The following is a 15,183-nucleotide window of genomic DNA, read 5'->3' on the forward strand; positions in this document are numbered from 1 at the left end:
AATAAGGCATAATAAACCCAAATATTGAGCCATTAAACTTTTTTTACTTTTTTGCTTATGATAAGATATGGAATGTTCAAGTCTCATTCCATATTGAAATACTACATATATAATAAAACCAAGTTTATATATTTAAATATTATATCATGTGTTTTTAATCATAGTGTTATATTGTTATACTAGATTATTTCCTCACGTAATACGCGAGTTAAACATATTAAGTTTTTATAATAACATAATTAATAGTTATCGATAAAACATGTTGAAATAAGATTATATGATTATGAAAAAAACTATGCACCGAGGTTGTTTAGTACGATATATATGTTGAGTTTTAGTATAACCGTTTAGATTTGTTAATAACAAATATTGTAAAAGATTGTTTAAACTTTACTTGCGAGTTGAGTCAGCTTATGCTCATTTAAGTTATGTCAGTTTGGATGTCTAAGTTGACCTAATAATCATATGTATATATGTATTAAGCTTAATAACAAACATTATTCAAGATGCATTATTGTAAATTATAAAGTTTGATCTAAGTCGAAGACGAAAAACAAATATAGAAGACAAAGTTGAGTGTAGGACTATCACATAATTCTTTTTATGCAAAGGTCACAAGATCATTACATGTAGCAAAAATTGAAAGATGCCTATAAATACATCACTTGATGTTTCATTTGAGGTGCACAATTGTACATTCATAACATTCTTTCTTTCTCAACATTCAAGTCCACAAGAGTAGTCATCCACGCTGTGTTATAAGTAAAACATTTTTATTTAGTATAACTATAAAATTTCCAGCAAATGATAGTGCCATCAACAACATGGATGGTTACTCTTTTAATAACTTGTTTTTAGAAATTGATTTATAATAATTTTTTGTGAAAATCATTGTTCTTGATGTAATGTCATTGGCTCATAACTATCTATAAAGATCATGCCTTGTGTTTAATCATCATTCGATTTAAGTATTGCTTAATTGGCTAATATAACTTTGTCAAAGTAAATATTTGAATAAATATAGAGTAAAAGTTGCTCACAATAATTCTTTATTTGTTTATTTACAAGAAACTATTAGTGTTAACTTATAGAGAACCGACAATTACATATATATATAAACTTGATTATTATTCCAATTTTATATATGATTTATTATATAGATTAAATATCTCCTTTAAATTAAATATTGATGATGAAAAGTGAAAAAAAAAAGTAAATTAACGATGAAAAAAAATGTATATTGATGAGAAAGACTAATGTTGTGTTTACTTAAAAATAAATTAGGTAATAATATTATTATTTTGATCTAAAGGTTGTAAAGTGTAATTAATGATGAAAAACAAAAAAATGTAAGTTAATGAGAAAGACTAATGTTGTATTTACCTAATAATACCATTATTTATTTGATCTAAAAGGTTATAAATCAAAGTTGGAATTCATCGGATTTTAATTTGTTTAACAATAAATTTAAGATCTTGTTATATATATATTGGTAGATGATACATGAAGGACTCGATGATAAATCGGTCCTTTATAATCGGTTTATATATAATATTTTATAGGGATAAAAAAAAAATCAATTATGCAGCAAATTGCATGAGTTATATATGCACTAGATAAGTAATACTTTATTAGAATTACAAACTTATGATTATACACAATCATACATTGATTTTTAACTTCTGCATCTAAATTGTAAGCAAAATGTTAAATCTTTTTATAGATTTGTTTAAAATTATTTTTAAAAATATAAGAAGGTAACATATGGTATCTATTAATTTTTTTTTCATATGTCATCACTTAATAGTTAAAAAGATTTTTAAGCTATTAATTTATTTTCCAAATTATAATATGGTCAACAGCATCGATGATTAACCCTTATTTCAGATTAGATTTGTTGTAGTTGGTAAATCCTTTTATTTATTTATGTATGTATAATAATGGAAAGAGAAAGGACTAATAATGAAGAAAGTAATAAAACCGAAGGCGGCCAAAATGAAGAAGCAAAAATACAGAAAAACCCACCTCCCCACTCGCCCCTTAATAATCTCTCTACTTTCTCTCTCGAACGGTCGCTCCGTGTTCAACTCGCGTTCTCTTCTCACCCAGAATTTTCCCAGCAAACCCCTCCTCCCCCATCCCCATCATTTTTTTCTTCCTCGCTTCTTCTTCTTTCTTCTTATATTTCTCATCAAATCAAAATACAACTCCCAAAAACTATATATCTATATCTATTCTATATATATCATCTCCACGATCTCCACTTTTATTTATTTATTTCTTTATTTATTCATACAACACACAATCACTCCGATTTTAACGAATCACACAACTACTCACTTCCATCCGATTCAAATCATTTTATATCAAATTTTGAACCGAAAGTAAAAAAAGAAAAAAGGTTGGATTATATATTACTATTTATTATTTGATAATAAAAATAGGTTTATGATGTTGTAATATGGCATTGGATTTTTTACACTTATTAAACGATGTCGCTTTACATTGGTCGCGAATCTTCAAAGGTACTCTCCACTTAATATATCTCTAATTTATTAGTTATATTTCATTTATATTTTGAAATTTTTTTTTGATCTGTTTATATTGTTATATATAGCTATGGAAAAGAATTTGTGCAGAAACTACAACAGAAGTCAACTTGCTTATTGAAAATTGGAAATATATTCTCGGTGGTTTAATTTGCCAGGTTTTTTTTCCTTTCAAAATTTTTTTTTAACTATCATTTTTCTAATAACATCGGAAAATAAGTGTTTAATATGATGATCTTCTTTTAAATAATTTTTTTTTAAAAAAATGATTTTTTCTACAGTATATACATGGATTGGCAGCTAGAGGTGTTCATTATTTTCATCGTCCAGGGCCGATTCTACACGACGCCGGGTTCCTTTTGCTTCCTGTATGTCTAATTACACTTTTGGATGCTTAATTATATGTAATATATATGTTAAATGTAATTTAATTCTGTGATGTTTAGGAACTCGGGCAGGAGAGAGCGTACGTGAGTGAGACCGTATTCACGTTCGTTTTCCTATCGTTTGTTTTGGTAATTTTGCTTCCTTGTTATTGTTTATGTAAATATTTTTTTATGTAAGTAAAAAATATTGAATTTATGATTGTTTATGTACATATTTGTTACTGATATTGTGTACTGATTAACTACCCGTATTTGACAGTGGACCTTTCATCCTTTCATATTCAAGAGTAAAAAGATCTATACAGTTCTTATATGGTGCAGGGTTCTTGCGTTTTTAGTTGTAAGTGGCAATTTTGTACCTTAATTATTGAATTCGTTGAACAATAAGTGTTTATGTTTTTGTGCTTTTGGGTAATGTGAGCTTTTGGTGTATTCATTTCAAGAACTTTTTATCACGAAAATAGGCCCTGTCACATTGTTAGGACTCTTATCAATTTTGACCGATAGCTTTTATATGTAATTATGCATACATTTTGCAAGTACTGTATGTGTATATATGTACATAAATATCATTAATTGTTTCACGTACTAGACATCAGATATCTAGGAACTGTGTAATGTAATTTGGTTGTATCTTTTCAAACACACCATGCGGGCGGTTTAACTTTTGTCCTCTCATTACGATTTTTGAAGTCTTGTTTTGTTAGGTTTCTATTGGATTCAAAGTGTTGTGACCTTTGAGTGCCTGACATCTTTGTGACGAGTATAGAGTTCTGGTTTTACTAGCATCAGGTCTGAGAGTTTGGAAATTTGAATCCCGATTTAGATATTCTCTTGTTAGTTTAAACCCATACCTCATCTGTCTTATCAAAATTGCAAAGTTTTTTGAGAACATCTATGAAAAATGCAACCTTGTGGCATAAGCAAATACATTATGTAAACTATCTTGCATTGTCTATTTTTGAATCTTATTTGCTGATATGGCCTGTATGATCAACTAGTTTTGGATTATGGAAGTCATTAAGAGATTTGCTAAATAAAAACTAGTTTTGAATTATCGAAGTCCTTTAAGGGATTTGACAAATAATCAATAACATGTAACACTAGCTTTATGGAATAGTGATGGCTTCTGTTCAGTAATTGAACATACATAGAATACATTAATAGTATTTTGTGGGATATTGTTTCCCTGATGTCGCATGATTAGTAAGGTCTAGTAAATTCTTATGAAGAGTTCCACTTTACTTCATTGTCTTGCAGGCTTCTCAAATTCTTCGTATAATTACATTCTACTCAACAGTGCTGCCGGGTCCAAACTATCATTGTCGCGAGGTATCTGACTCGTTTTCTTTCCAATAATTATATAGTTCACACTTCAAGCATTAGAAGCTTATTGCAATTCTAAAGCCCAGACTTCACTTAAATGGTTGTAACATCTGTTCATTATTGCAGGGTTCACGGCTTGCAACGCTGCCTCGTCCTGATAATCTTCTCGAAGTTTTTGTAATCAGTAAGTTCTAAATTAAGCTCACTATTTCTTCGGTGTACTACTGATGTGCTTGAGTTAGTTTCTTACTTTATCATCTGAAATTGCAGTTCCTCGGGGTGTTCTATATGGTTGTGGTGATTTAATATTCTCATCTCATATGATATTCACCCTAACATTTGTTCGGACATATCAAAAATATGGTTCACGAAGGTAATTTTATGAATTGAACATCTCATAACATCGGAACTGTATTATATGTGTAATTTGTTGAATAGGAAACCTAGCTAGCAGATGAGATTTTTACGGGTATAATTATAGAAGTCAACTAATTCATACACAAAAATTTGGGTGGCTTTCCAATCTGGGAGCAGAACTCTGATTAGAGTTGTAGCGTAGACAATGTTTTTCCTTTGTGTATGTGTGATACTTGAAGAGATCTCAGTGCCTGGTTTTTTGACCCTAACTTCGGTTACAAATGCATATTAAAAAACCATAAACAAGCATGCTCGTAGCATTGTGCCGAGGGCTACTGAGTAGTTATAATATAAACCATAATGAGAATATGAGATGCTTTATTTAGCCATCTTAAAACTTATTGTTCCTAATATCCTGATGCCTTTTTATTCTTTCTTGCAGATTTATAAAGCAGTGTGCTTGGCTAATTGCAGTAGCTCAAAGTTTGTTGATTATTGCTTCCCGTAAGCATTACACAGTCGATGTTGTTGTGGCATGGTAAAAAATAAAATCTTAATCACAGCTTTCATATGACTACGATGATTTTATTATGTAACTTAACAAACTTGTTACTGCAGGTACACTGTCAATTTGGTCGTGTTCTTTGTTGACCACAAGTTGCCAGGTTAGTATCATTACTTTATATTAAATCTGTGATACATCTACTACAATCTATATGTACAGAATGTAACATACAAAAATCCAACTGTTATATTGCAGAGATGCCTGATCGCAGTTTAGGTGCACTTCTGTTACCAGTGAGCAAGGATAGTCGAGTTAAAGAAGAAGCCACCAAACTGGTGAATGGCAACTCTGGGGATCCATTAGATCGGGTATTTTACGACCACTAATCTTTCTTGGATTGTTATTTCTTTATTAGAAATTATATCCCATTGACATATACGTTGCTATGTTTTATGTAGAATGGGTCACATCAAATTTTTATTGGGTACCCTTCCCTTTAAGGCTTTAACAAATAAAAAGTGTCACATTTTGAGTTATGTTGAAATGGACCGGAACAAATGGGTTGATTGGGGCAAATTTTTTTGTGAAGTGTTTTAATTCTTACAGCTGCTTGATTGTTTTCCAAGAAGTAGATTATTGCAATATTATGTTTAATTTATTAATAGTTATAATTTGTTTTTAAAGTGGGAAAAATTGTTTCTACCTCAGACTGGCCTGATCAATTACAACCTGCTTTAAAATACCCTTTTCTGTCAAATGTATTTTGATCTGTTATCTAATCCACCCGGCCCATCCATTTTGCCACCTCTGATATACCATGGAGGTATTTCACATGCTCTCTCTATGATTGAAAACTGCAATATTTGAGCGGATATTATAATATGACCTTTTAAAATATCAGTTACACATCCTAAATGTCCTCAAAATAATGTAGAGTTAAAATACTCACCAAAATATGTAGCAAGATGTATCAGTGTATATCACTGTATTAGATGTCGCTATGGCAATCCCTATATGTCATTAGAAATCTTTGGATCAATACTGTAACCATTAATAAGATAGTGTGATTTAAGTAGTTGATTATTAGCTTGATGTTGGTTTTACAGAGATTAAGAAGTCAAGCCAATGGGAAGGTGAATGAAGACGGTGACAACGTACACGTTGAAGTACTCGATGGTGCATAACTGATGAAACCAAGTTTCATTAGGGCTTGCTTTGTCAATATTTCCTCTGAGATTCAAAGACTGTTAAAACCCTTATTTGTATCTCTAAGTAAGAAACTTCGAATTATGTTGGTTCTTGTTTTCCCTTGTATCATCAAATAGAGCCGTGTTGCCGCCTTCATTTTGATTTTAAGCTCTAGATTTTAGAGTGTCACAGTTGTATTATGCACTTCGTTTGTTTTTTTATTAGCATTTTTTTATTTTCAACTGTTAATCCAGGAAATATTAATTGTATATGGTTCCACACTCTTGCTGAATCTCCTAACATCTCTAATCTAATAATTTGTTTTTCCTCTTTAATTAAAAGACAATAAAAAGATCATGTTGCTATAAATATCATTATCTTTGGGCTCCTTGGTCCAACCATTCCCAAATCTTTTGGCTATATTCTTTCATAAATCTGATGCAAGCTAATTACATGCATATTGGTAGAAACACATCCCATATTCCCACCCAATATCCATAGATGAATACTACTCACCTGGTGTATATATACATGGTTTTTTAGGCGAAACACCAAGCCTAATGATTAACTCATCAATGAAGCCCAATTGTTGATTACAAAGAATTATTTATTTATTATTATGAGTCCCTGACAAGGATCACAAATGAGTGGTGAATGATTGGGACCCATCAGAATCCACCTCTTTATCAGCCTTACATTTTTCCATAACCCAATCTCAACTTCTAATAAAACACACTTTACAAACCCACAAAATCTTTGTCACTCAACTTTGAAATGGCAGCAACAACATCTTCAAACCTCCTTCATTTCTCTAGTTCCCACTCCATTTCACGTCTTACACCCCTCAAAACCACCCTGTTTTCATGTTCCAAGAGACGGTTATCGGCCACGGCAGTCAATGGTGCCTCCACCACAGGAGGATTAGTACGATGCATGGCGGTAGCATCAGAAGCGGAATCCGTTAAGAAGACAAGTTCTTATCAGATAATGACATTAACAAACTGGCTGCTGAAACAAGAGCAATCTGGGGTCATTGATGCTGAACTGACTATTGTCATGTCTAGCATTTCAATGGCATGTAAGCAGATTGCATCATTGGTGCAACGGGCCAGTATCTCGAACCTCACCGGGGTCCAGGGAGCTGTAAATATTCAGGGTGAGGACCAGAAGAAGCTTGATGTTATCTCCAATGAGGTTTGCTGTTTTATTAGTGTTATGGTTAATCTTATACAGTAACAGTTTTGATATAATACTCCATTTTTCACTTAAACAAAAAAGGCTCGAGTTCATTAGATACATGTTAACATCGTCATTACCCAATGGAACAGGTAGACGAACTCTATACACGTTGTCTCTAAACAGTTAAGTCTTGCAAAAATTCTTGCTAGATGTGAATCAGATGATTGTTGAAAACCAATGTCCCATTTTATACAAAGTTCTGTTCTGCCTTTCAACTTTTTTTAGGTTCAGTTAGACCATCTGAAAGTGGTCCGGTTCAGTTAGGCCATTTGAGAGTCACATAATGAAGTAATCGAGATGCAAAAATAAGTTTGATGTTTTAAGTGACATATGAAAAGGCCGATAAGTATTATAGTCTTATAGAATTGAAAGTTTCAATAAGAATACATTTCAATTGCTTTTGATGTATAAATTAAAATTAATTGTTATCATACAAAAATAACTTTTTTGTTTTTTTAATCCAAGAGTATGATTTGTGCCTTTAGAATGATACATTCAGTCATTCTTGATGACAATGCATTCTAATCTACTGAAGTCAAACACAAATTTTTGAGGTTTAAAAAGCTTTAGTATTTTGTAACAGGTGTTTTCGAATTGTTTGAGATCGAGCGGAAGAACAGGAATCATTGCATCGGAGGAGGAGGATGTGCCAGTGGCAGTAGAAGAGAGTTACTCTGGCAACTACATTGTGGTGTTTGATCCTCTTGATGGATCATCCAACATTGATGCTGCTGTTTCAACTGGTTCTATTTTCGGTATCTACAGCCCCAACGATGAGTGTCTTGCTGATATCGACTTTGAATCTACGGTAACAAACATCCTCTTCCTTTTTATACTCTACATGTCTAACTAGTTTGATAAGCACTTCTCAAATTTGATCACAATTTATCAAGTTGTGTATAAATTGTAAAGATGTATGGATATGTGTCATTTGCCTTGTTTACCCATTAGAGGTTACAGCAAAAAATGTTAATGTAACATGAATACTGAGTCAAAATTATATAATGCATACATAATACATCTGAATATTAAGTTCAAAATGTTGCAAGTTTGACCTTAAAATCAAAATGCAGCTCAGCAGCGAAGAACAAAGGTGTATTATTAACGTATGCCAACCTGGGAACAACCTCCTAGCAGCTGGTTATTGTATGTACTCAAGCTCCGTGATCTTTGTATTGTCAATAGGAACAGGGGTTTATTCATTCACATTAGACCCAATGTACGGTGAGTTTGTACTAACTCAAGAAAAGATCCAAATTCCCAAATCCGGAAAGATTTACTCATTCAATGAAGGAAACTATGCGCTATGGGATGATAAACTCAAGAAATACATGGATAGCCTAAAGGACCCAGGTCCTTCTGGCAAGCCTTATTCGGCTAGGTATATTGGTAGTTTGGTTGGTGATTTCCATAGAACCCTTTTGTATGGAGGGATTTACGGGTACCCTAGAGATGCAAAGAGCAAGAATGGAAAGCTTAGGCTCTTGTATGAGTGTGCACCAATGAGTTACTTGGTTGAACAAGCCGGTGGAAAGGGGTCTGATGGGCATCAACGAGTACTTGACATCCAGCCAACCGAGGTTTGTTAAAACTACAAACAGTCCATATGATGTTATTTTTCACTTTGAGGTCAAAATGTTAAATTTGGGTGTTACTTATGCAGATTCATCAACGAGTTCCTCTGTATATTGGAAGCGTAGAGGAAGTGGAAAAATTGGAGAAATATTTGGCTTAAATAACGATGTTTTGTTCATATATGTGAATTTTGTTAGTAAAACAAACTTGAAAAGGTAACAAAATTAAGTTTGGTTTGAGAGCTTCATGGGGATCTTTTCTGTTTATATTTCTCACCCAAATTTCTGTATTTATGTTTGTATCTTATTAATAACCATGAAAAAAATATGTCATTTGATCCTTAACTTTACATGATAAGGTACTGAGGTCGAATCAAGTTACAAACGTTTGAAGTCGAGTATGTTGGCAGCCACATGAATAACCTATTCAGATAGCTAGCTAAAGTTGTAAAGGAGTGATCAGTTCTTGATGTATCAGACTATTTACAGAATTTGATATAGATTGGTCAGTGTACTCTGAGTCAAAAACAACTTATATATCAAGAATACCCGGTTATATCATGTTTTCTTTTTATTTTTTGGAAAACCGTTTTGATATAGTTTGAAGAAACAAATGAAGTCCTAAACAATGATAAGTAGTTAAAAAAAAAAAAAAAAAATCTCCAACTAGTCATCACAAAAGTTATAACCAAAAGTTAGTTCATATTGTTCTGTTAATAATTATCCATTCCATTCCTTTTCCAAATAGTTGGTATACAACAAAAAGGGAATAACAGTTCAATAACAATTTATTTGCTCACATATTTAAAGTAACAGTATATACCACCACAAGAATAAACCATAGACATGGTCCTTTAAGTTACACAAACGAAACATATGAAATAACCAAACAATTGACACCCCATTTTTTTTATCGGGAGGAGGTGTTACATCGATCTAGCACTTGGGTAAATCTGCTGGTGGTGGCGGCACCATTGTTTCTGGTGTCCCTCCGTTTTCGACTATGAGAGTTGTGGCAAAACCCCATGACAAATGTACGTCTAGATGACAATGGATCATCCATGCACCTATACGTACGTATACATACAAATATGCGGTTTAGCAAATATGAAGAACTAATATATATTGCACAGTTTGAAATCGATCAACAAGTTTTCTTTTCCTAGGTAAGTTACAGGGTTTGGGAATAAACTTTGAATCATACAGATACAGTATATCCATATACTCCCATTACTCCCTAATATTTTTGAGCCAAGAATCAACAAGAATATCCTATTTTGATTTTTGAGGTCTTTCTTTCCCAACTTTGACCGTAAATTCTGTTTTTTTTGTTATACAATACTCGATGTAAAATATATAGATAGATTGAGATTTAGATTTATTTTTCATTGATATAAATTTTATTATGTTGTACAAACAAAAATACTTACGGTCGAAATTATAGAAAAAAGACTCAATAAGTCAAATATGAATTAGTGTACATGAATGGTTACACACTTAACAGTGAGTCTTTTGGTGAAAAAGTACATATATGTGTTTGTTGCTTAATTTCACAGATATGATATATACGTGTGTCCTTTGGTTAAAAAAGATGTACTACTTGTAATTTTTGCAAATTCTTATATATAATTGTGTAACCAAAAATTTGAAGTTACCTGGATTATTTGCTCGGAATCTGATGACGGCCCAACCACCAACAGGCACGCCAATAGTGTTACGTTCTTGTGGGTTCACAAGGTTGAACTTTTTCGGGTCATTAACCGCATCATAATTTCCAAATCCTTGAGCCAAAACATAAAAGTTATGTCCATGCAAGTGCATCGGATGCTCTTCAACCCCGATTAATGCTGTGTTCTGAAACACAATCTGCACCGTTGAATTAAACTTTACCCTCTTAATGCTCGTCGATTTGGGTGTTATAAGTAGTGATGGATTGAAACTATTGCTGGCATTGGTGTAGTCAAATATCAGGGGAGGTTGGTTAGGGAAATCCGGAGTATATATCCCACTAATTTCGTGGAAATGAGCTTGTAAGATCGACGTTGTGGATGGTAAAACGAACGAGTGGTTGTTCATGCTGGCCGACATTTGTTGCCCAACAAAAGGTCCAACACATATTTGGTTTGGTCTACAAGGTGATAACCCAAGACTGATGGTAATAAACATGTTTTCATCCACTTTAAGTGGTACAGGCGACCAAATCCAGCTCGTGGTAAGTGCTGTTAGATTACTTGAAAACGTATAGGCAGTCGGGGTGTCGTTCAAGGCTGGCAGGGCAGGGAGGAGTGGTGGTGATGATTTACTAATGTTTTTATACGAAAGGATTGCGGTGGTGGTGCTGTTGTTAACTTGGACTACACCTACTGCACTTAAGTAGGGACGCGCAGCCATGTAGTAGGAACCTGGAGATATGTCCGTGGTCAATAAGACATCTGTTGTCTGACCCGGAGCAATAAGAATGACATCTGTGCTGTAGGGGGCCGTGTAGGCTGCGTCCACCGCAACGACAGTCATGTTGTGGTTGGCGATCTTGAAAAAAAACTGTGCGGTGAGTGCAGCGTTGATTATTCGCAACAAATAAGTCTTTCCTTGTACAACTTCTAACTTGTATGTTTCTGATTTAAACACATAAATTAAATCACAATAAGTACTTTTTTAGGAAAAAAAATAAATATACATTATATGTTTAGATTTGACTGTTCTTCATTCATTATTTATATAAGTATAACCACAGTAACGGCCTGTTACACAAAAATATGTTTTAAATCAAGAATAGTTTTTTTTGTTTTTCAACCGTGAGTTAGTAGTTAGACATTCAAGTAGTATAGTAACGCCAAGTATACGACATACTTTTGGAAGGGCAAGAATATAAATCCCCGGGCCATCCGTTGATGGTATAGGCCTCGGAAATATTAGGTGCCACCCCTGCGGCTAAGGCAGCATCCTCGACATCCATAGGGTTAGCATTCCACCATTCTCCTACAATATTATCATTGTGCTATATGATTATTAAAAAGTCAAGGTAGTAGCTAGTTTAGATACATAATTAGCAAATTCATACGTAGCACGTACCCAGAAGGATTGTGTGTTCTCGGAAGGGCTTGGGGAAAGGGTACTTGTGACCAGATGTTGGGCGGATGAGAAGGGCACCATAGACAGTTGCACGGAGCCATCGAACATGAGCATGCCACCAAAGGGTTCCCTCTTGCCCGGTGATGTGGAATTTATAAGTGTAGCTATTTCCGGGCATGATCGGGCATTGAGTGATGTAGTGAGGCCCATCGGCCCATGGTGTTTGTCTTTGGAACACCCCATGCCTACATACATCATCATATTTCATTTCACAAATAATAATCAATCAACTTAATACTACTTATAATGCATAATATATTACTTAGATTAAAATTTGTTACAAAATAATATTGACCAGTGAATGGTGAGGTTGTAAGGAGACTTGTTGAAGACATGAACAACAACGGTATCTCCCTCTTTGACTTTCAATGTTGGTCCTGGAAGGCTTCCGTTGACTGCCGTTATTACTTGTCTCTTGCACAGCCGATTTACCCTTAGACTTTTTACCTGTTGCAGTGTCTTATTAATTAATCTGCCGATGAAACATTTTTCTTTCCCATATCTTCATATTCACGTATGTACACTGAACTAAATTCATAAATTCGTTCTATTCACACTTCACTACAACAACAACCACATTATATACGCGTTCATATTTACAGTTCACAAACACGTACAACAAATAATACTCATCTATCATATCCACATTTTACTACAACAACAACTATATTTATGAGCGTAACATATATATGTTTTAACGTTTCTTTGTTATTGATGTCATTTTTATTTTTATTCATGTAATTTTGTAATGTAATGTTTTTCTTTTATTATCATAATGTTTTATTTAATAAAGCAATATTGTTTTGTTATTGTGTATAACTACGTTTAATTAGTGGTAAAAACTAGAAAAAAGTTAAGCGATGAAAGAATAAGTGAATTGATGTTGTCGGTAGAGGTATATCATCCAAAACATTAACCTAATAATCCCTTTAAATATTTCATAATTTGGCATGTCTAATACACTTATTCTCTTTCATCTTCTCGCACTTTGATATTTCCATATGTTATTATCCTATGATTAATTAGGATGATAAATTAAGAGGATTTATCATTTCTCTTATAACCGTTGTTAATCTTTTTTTTTCCATTTAATCGATATCTCAAAGTGTTTACATAATAAGATTTGTTTTGAGAACACCAAAACGCTTGACCACGGGTGGTTACAACTTAACACGATTTATAAAGGTGAGGTGTGAGAACACCGGCCAAAACGCTTGTCTTGGGCCCATAAATTCTTAATTAAGGTCGCCCTTGCACGTGTGACACACAAACCTCATCAGAAGCTCCCCCCTTAGCCGAAAGGGTCAAACCGAGGCAGAGCCGACTCCAATATATTAGTGGGTCGAGCAAGTGCTTTGGGCCCCAGAACTACAAAACTCTCAATTTTTGTAAAGTGGGCTTAAGTTTTCAATATTTGGGCTAATATTATACCAAGTAATAAGAAATAATTAGCCCTAGAATGAGAAATAAGCGGATTGAAAAACAAAGGGGGACGACTAGACGAATTACACAACCACTAAAAAGGCCCGAACCACGATCTCCTTGAGAAGTGTGAACCCGGTCGATTTTCTTTCTTAGATATGATGACAACATTCTATTCTTGTAAGTATGGTGAGATCTAAGAGACTCCATGCATCATTCTCTCAACGTTCTTATGCTCGCAAATTCATATAAAGTTAATTTATACCCTGTTGTTCTTATCATGTTATGCTCTAAAAAGTAATTTTGTAAACTTTTTTAGTTTCTAGCTAAAAAACTTTGTTTTGGTGTAGACTAGAATCCATAGACCACAACAAACATAAGACGAGATGTTTTGTAGAAAGCAACGGGTCCAACAGAAGGCAGCAAGTGACCAGCATGAGGCATAAGGCAACAGGCGACCAACAGCCAAATCAGTTGTTACCGTAGCAGGTACTTTTTTTTTTCCCGTTTTTTGTAGAGTTTATATGTTAATAAACTAGACCCTCAAAATAGACTTTCATTTAAGGCCACCAAAAAGCTTGAACCGACACTGCTGATATGACGGTGCTAATGACATCATTTTGTTTGGCAACCAAAGAAGACATGCAACTAGAGAGTCCATTGGAAGGGGCTAACAAATGAATATACTATATCGGTAGTGATAAATTTATATAAGCTGTAGATGGATAAAAACTGTATCATATATGCAGTGTTATATACAACTAAGTCTACTGTAATCTATTTTGTAATTAATAAAACAAATGCTACTTCTACTAGTGTTGGTTTTTGTTTTGCATTTTCGCAAGTATATATATATGGTAGATTAATGAATATATATAATATTATATCTTCTCACTTAAATACATATATTTGGACAATAAAAATTGAAAATAGGTGAAAAGATGCTAGTAATTACATGAAATGAAGTTTCCACAATTCCGGCGTCAGCAATTGATAACGTTAAAGAAAGGAGTATTATCACCAAAATCCACGGACGTGTCATCAAGAGACGCATGGTTAACTTGCGTTACAAGAAATGAGACAAGTGTTGGAACAAAAGCTTTTGTTCATATGCTTACTATTTTTTGTTGTAGAATTCGACTTATAAGCTATAAGTTATATTTATACTAAGGGAATGAAAAATCTACTACGGTATATGTTAGGGAATTAGTGAAGGTTTAGTAATTTAACAATACTAGTGTTTCATATGACATTGTTGAATTGAAGAAGTTGAATTCTTAGTGTAGTAATATTATTTAATACAAAGTACATTTTTAAAGTATAAGATACAGAGAAAATGTCGTTACCTAAACGGTTTGAGTTGGTCTTATCGATCACAATATCGTATAATGGAGTAAATTAAATACTCGTAATTATGAAGTAATAATTATAATAATAAGGTCATTAGTAAGAAAGTCGTATGTTGAAGCAACGAAAGGGATAATAAATAAAATTAATACGATGAA

General features: G+C 33.3%; 3 protein-coding genes across 4 annotated transcripts; 2 read left to right on the forward strand and 1 right to left on the reverse strand.

Annotated features, from left to right (window-relative positions):
• The first annotated feature begins 2,063 nt into the window (after positions 1-2,063).
• On the forward strand, positions 2,064-6,580 carry LOC122593249 (phosphatidylinositol:ceramide inositolphosphotransferase 1-like). The gene is made up of 12 exons (XM_043765635.1): positions 2,064-2,525; positions 2,618-2,707; positions 2,831-2,917; positions 2,996-3,064; positions 3,195-3,275; positions 4,196-4,267; positions 4,388-4,445; positions 4,532-4,634; positions 5,061-5,156; positions 5,237-5,283; positions 5,379-5,491; positions 6,230-6,580. The coding sequence occupies exons 1-12, from the start codon at positions 2,493-2,495 to the stop codon at positions 6,305-6,307; spliced, it is 927 nt and encodes a 308-aa protein (XP_043621570.1). The 5' UTR covers positions 2,064-2,492; the 3' UTR covers positions 6,308-6,580.
• A 465-nt stretch (positions 6,581-7,045) lies between these two features.
• LOC122590946 (fructose-1,6-bisphosphatase 1, chloroplastic) lies at positions 7,046-9,685 on the forward strand. 2 transcript variants are annotated; one of them, XR_006322652.1, is made up of 5 exons: positions 7,046-7,505; positions 8,134-8,358; positions 8,624-9,130; positions 9,214-9,340; positions 9,484-9,685. XR_006322652.1 is itself a non-coding variant. In XM_043763120.1 (4 exons), the coding sequence occupies exons 1-4, from the start codon at positions 7,086-7,088 to the stop codon at positions 9,283-9,285; spliced, it is 1,224 nt and encodes a 407-aa protein (XP_043619055.1). In that variant the 5' UTR covers positions 7,046-7,085; the 3' UTR covers positions 9,286-9,372. The 2 variants fall into 2 exon arrangements, 1 of the variants encoding a protein (XP_043619055.1); XM_043763120.1 differs by lacking the exon at positions 9,484-9,685 and having other exon boundaries at positions 9,214-9,372.
• Positions 9,686-10,060: 375 nt separating this feature from the next.
• LOC122590945 (laccase-7-like) lies at positions 10,061-14,720 on the reverse strand. Its single transcript, XM_043763119.1, has 6 exons — positions 14,634-14,720; positions 12,552-12,703; positions 12,197-12,441; positions 11,975-12,103; positions 10,780-11,739; positions 10,061-10,191 (listed from the first exon to the last, which is right to left on the reverse strand). The coding sequence occupies exons 1-6, from the start codon at positions 14,718-14,720 to the stop codon at positions 10,061-10,063; spliced, it is 1,704 nt and encodes a 567-aa protein (XP_043619054.1).
• Between the last annotated feature and the right edge of the window lie 463 nt (positions 14,721-15,183).

Source organism: Erigeron canadensis, chromosome 3 (assembly GCF_010389155.1).
Source record: "Erigeron canadensis isolate Cc75 chromosome 3, C_canadensis_v1, whole genome shotgun sequence".
NCBI lineage: Eukaryota > Viridiplantae > Streptophyta > Magnoliopsida > Asterales > Asteraceae > Erigeron > Erigeron canadensis.

Bases quoted from the DNA above. Each gene is read 5' to 3' on its own strand.
- LOC122593249 (XM_043765635.1), top strand. From the start codon at position 2,493: ATGTCGCTTTACATTGGTCGCGAATCTTCAAAG. The intron at 2,708-2,830 runs GTTTTTTTTCCT...TTTTTTCTACAG, and splicing joins TCGGTGGTTTAATTTGCCAG to TATATACATGGATTGGCAGC. The intron at 2,918-2,995 runs GTATGTCTAATT...TGTGATGTTTAG, and splicing joins CCGGGTTCCTTTTGCTTCCT to GAACTCGGGCAGGAGAGAGC.
- LOC122590945 (XM_043763119.1), bottom strand. From the start codon at position 14,720: ATGACACGTCCGTGGATTTTGGTGATAATACTCCTTTCTTTAACGTTA. The intron at 11,740-11,974 runs GTATGTCGTATA...TGTTTAAATCAG, and splicing joins ATATTCTTGCCCTTCCAAAA to AAACATACAAGTTAGAAGTT. The intron at 10,192-10,779 runs GTAACTTCAAAT...ACGTACGTATAG, and splicing joins ATTCCGAGCAAATAATCCAG to GTGCATGGATGATCCATTGT.
- LOC122590946 (XM_043763120.1), top strand. From the start codon at position 7,086: ATGGCAGCAACAACATCTTCAAACCTCCTTCATTTCTCTAGTTCCCAC. The intron at 8,359-8,623 runs GTAACAAACATC...ATCAAAATGCAG, and splicing joins ATATCGACTTTGAATCTACG to CTCAGCAGCGAAGAACAAAG. The intron at 9,131-9,213 runs GTTTGTTAAAAC...TTACTTATGCAG, and splicing joins TTGACATCCAGCCAACCGAG to ATTCATCAACGAGTTCCTCT.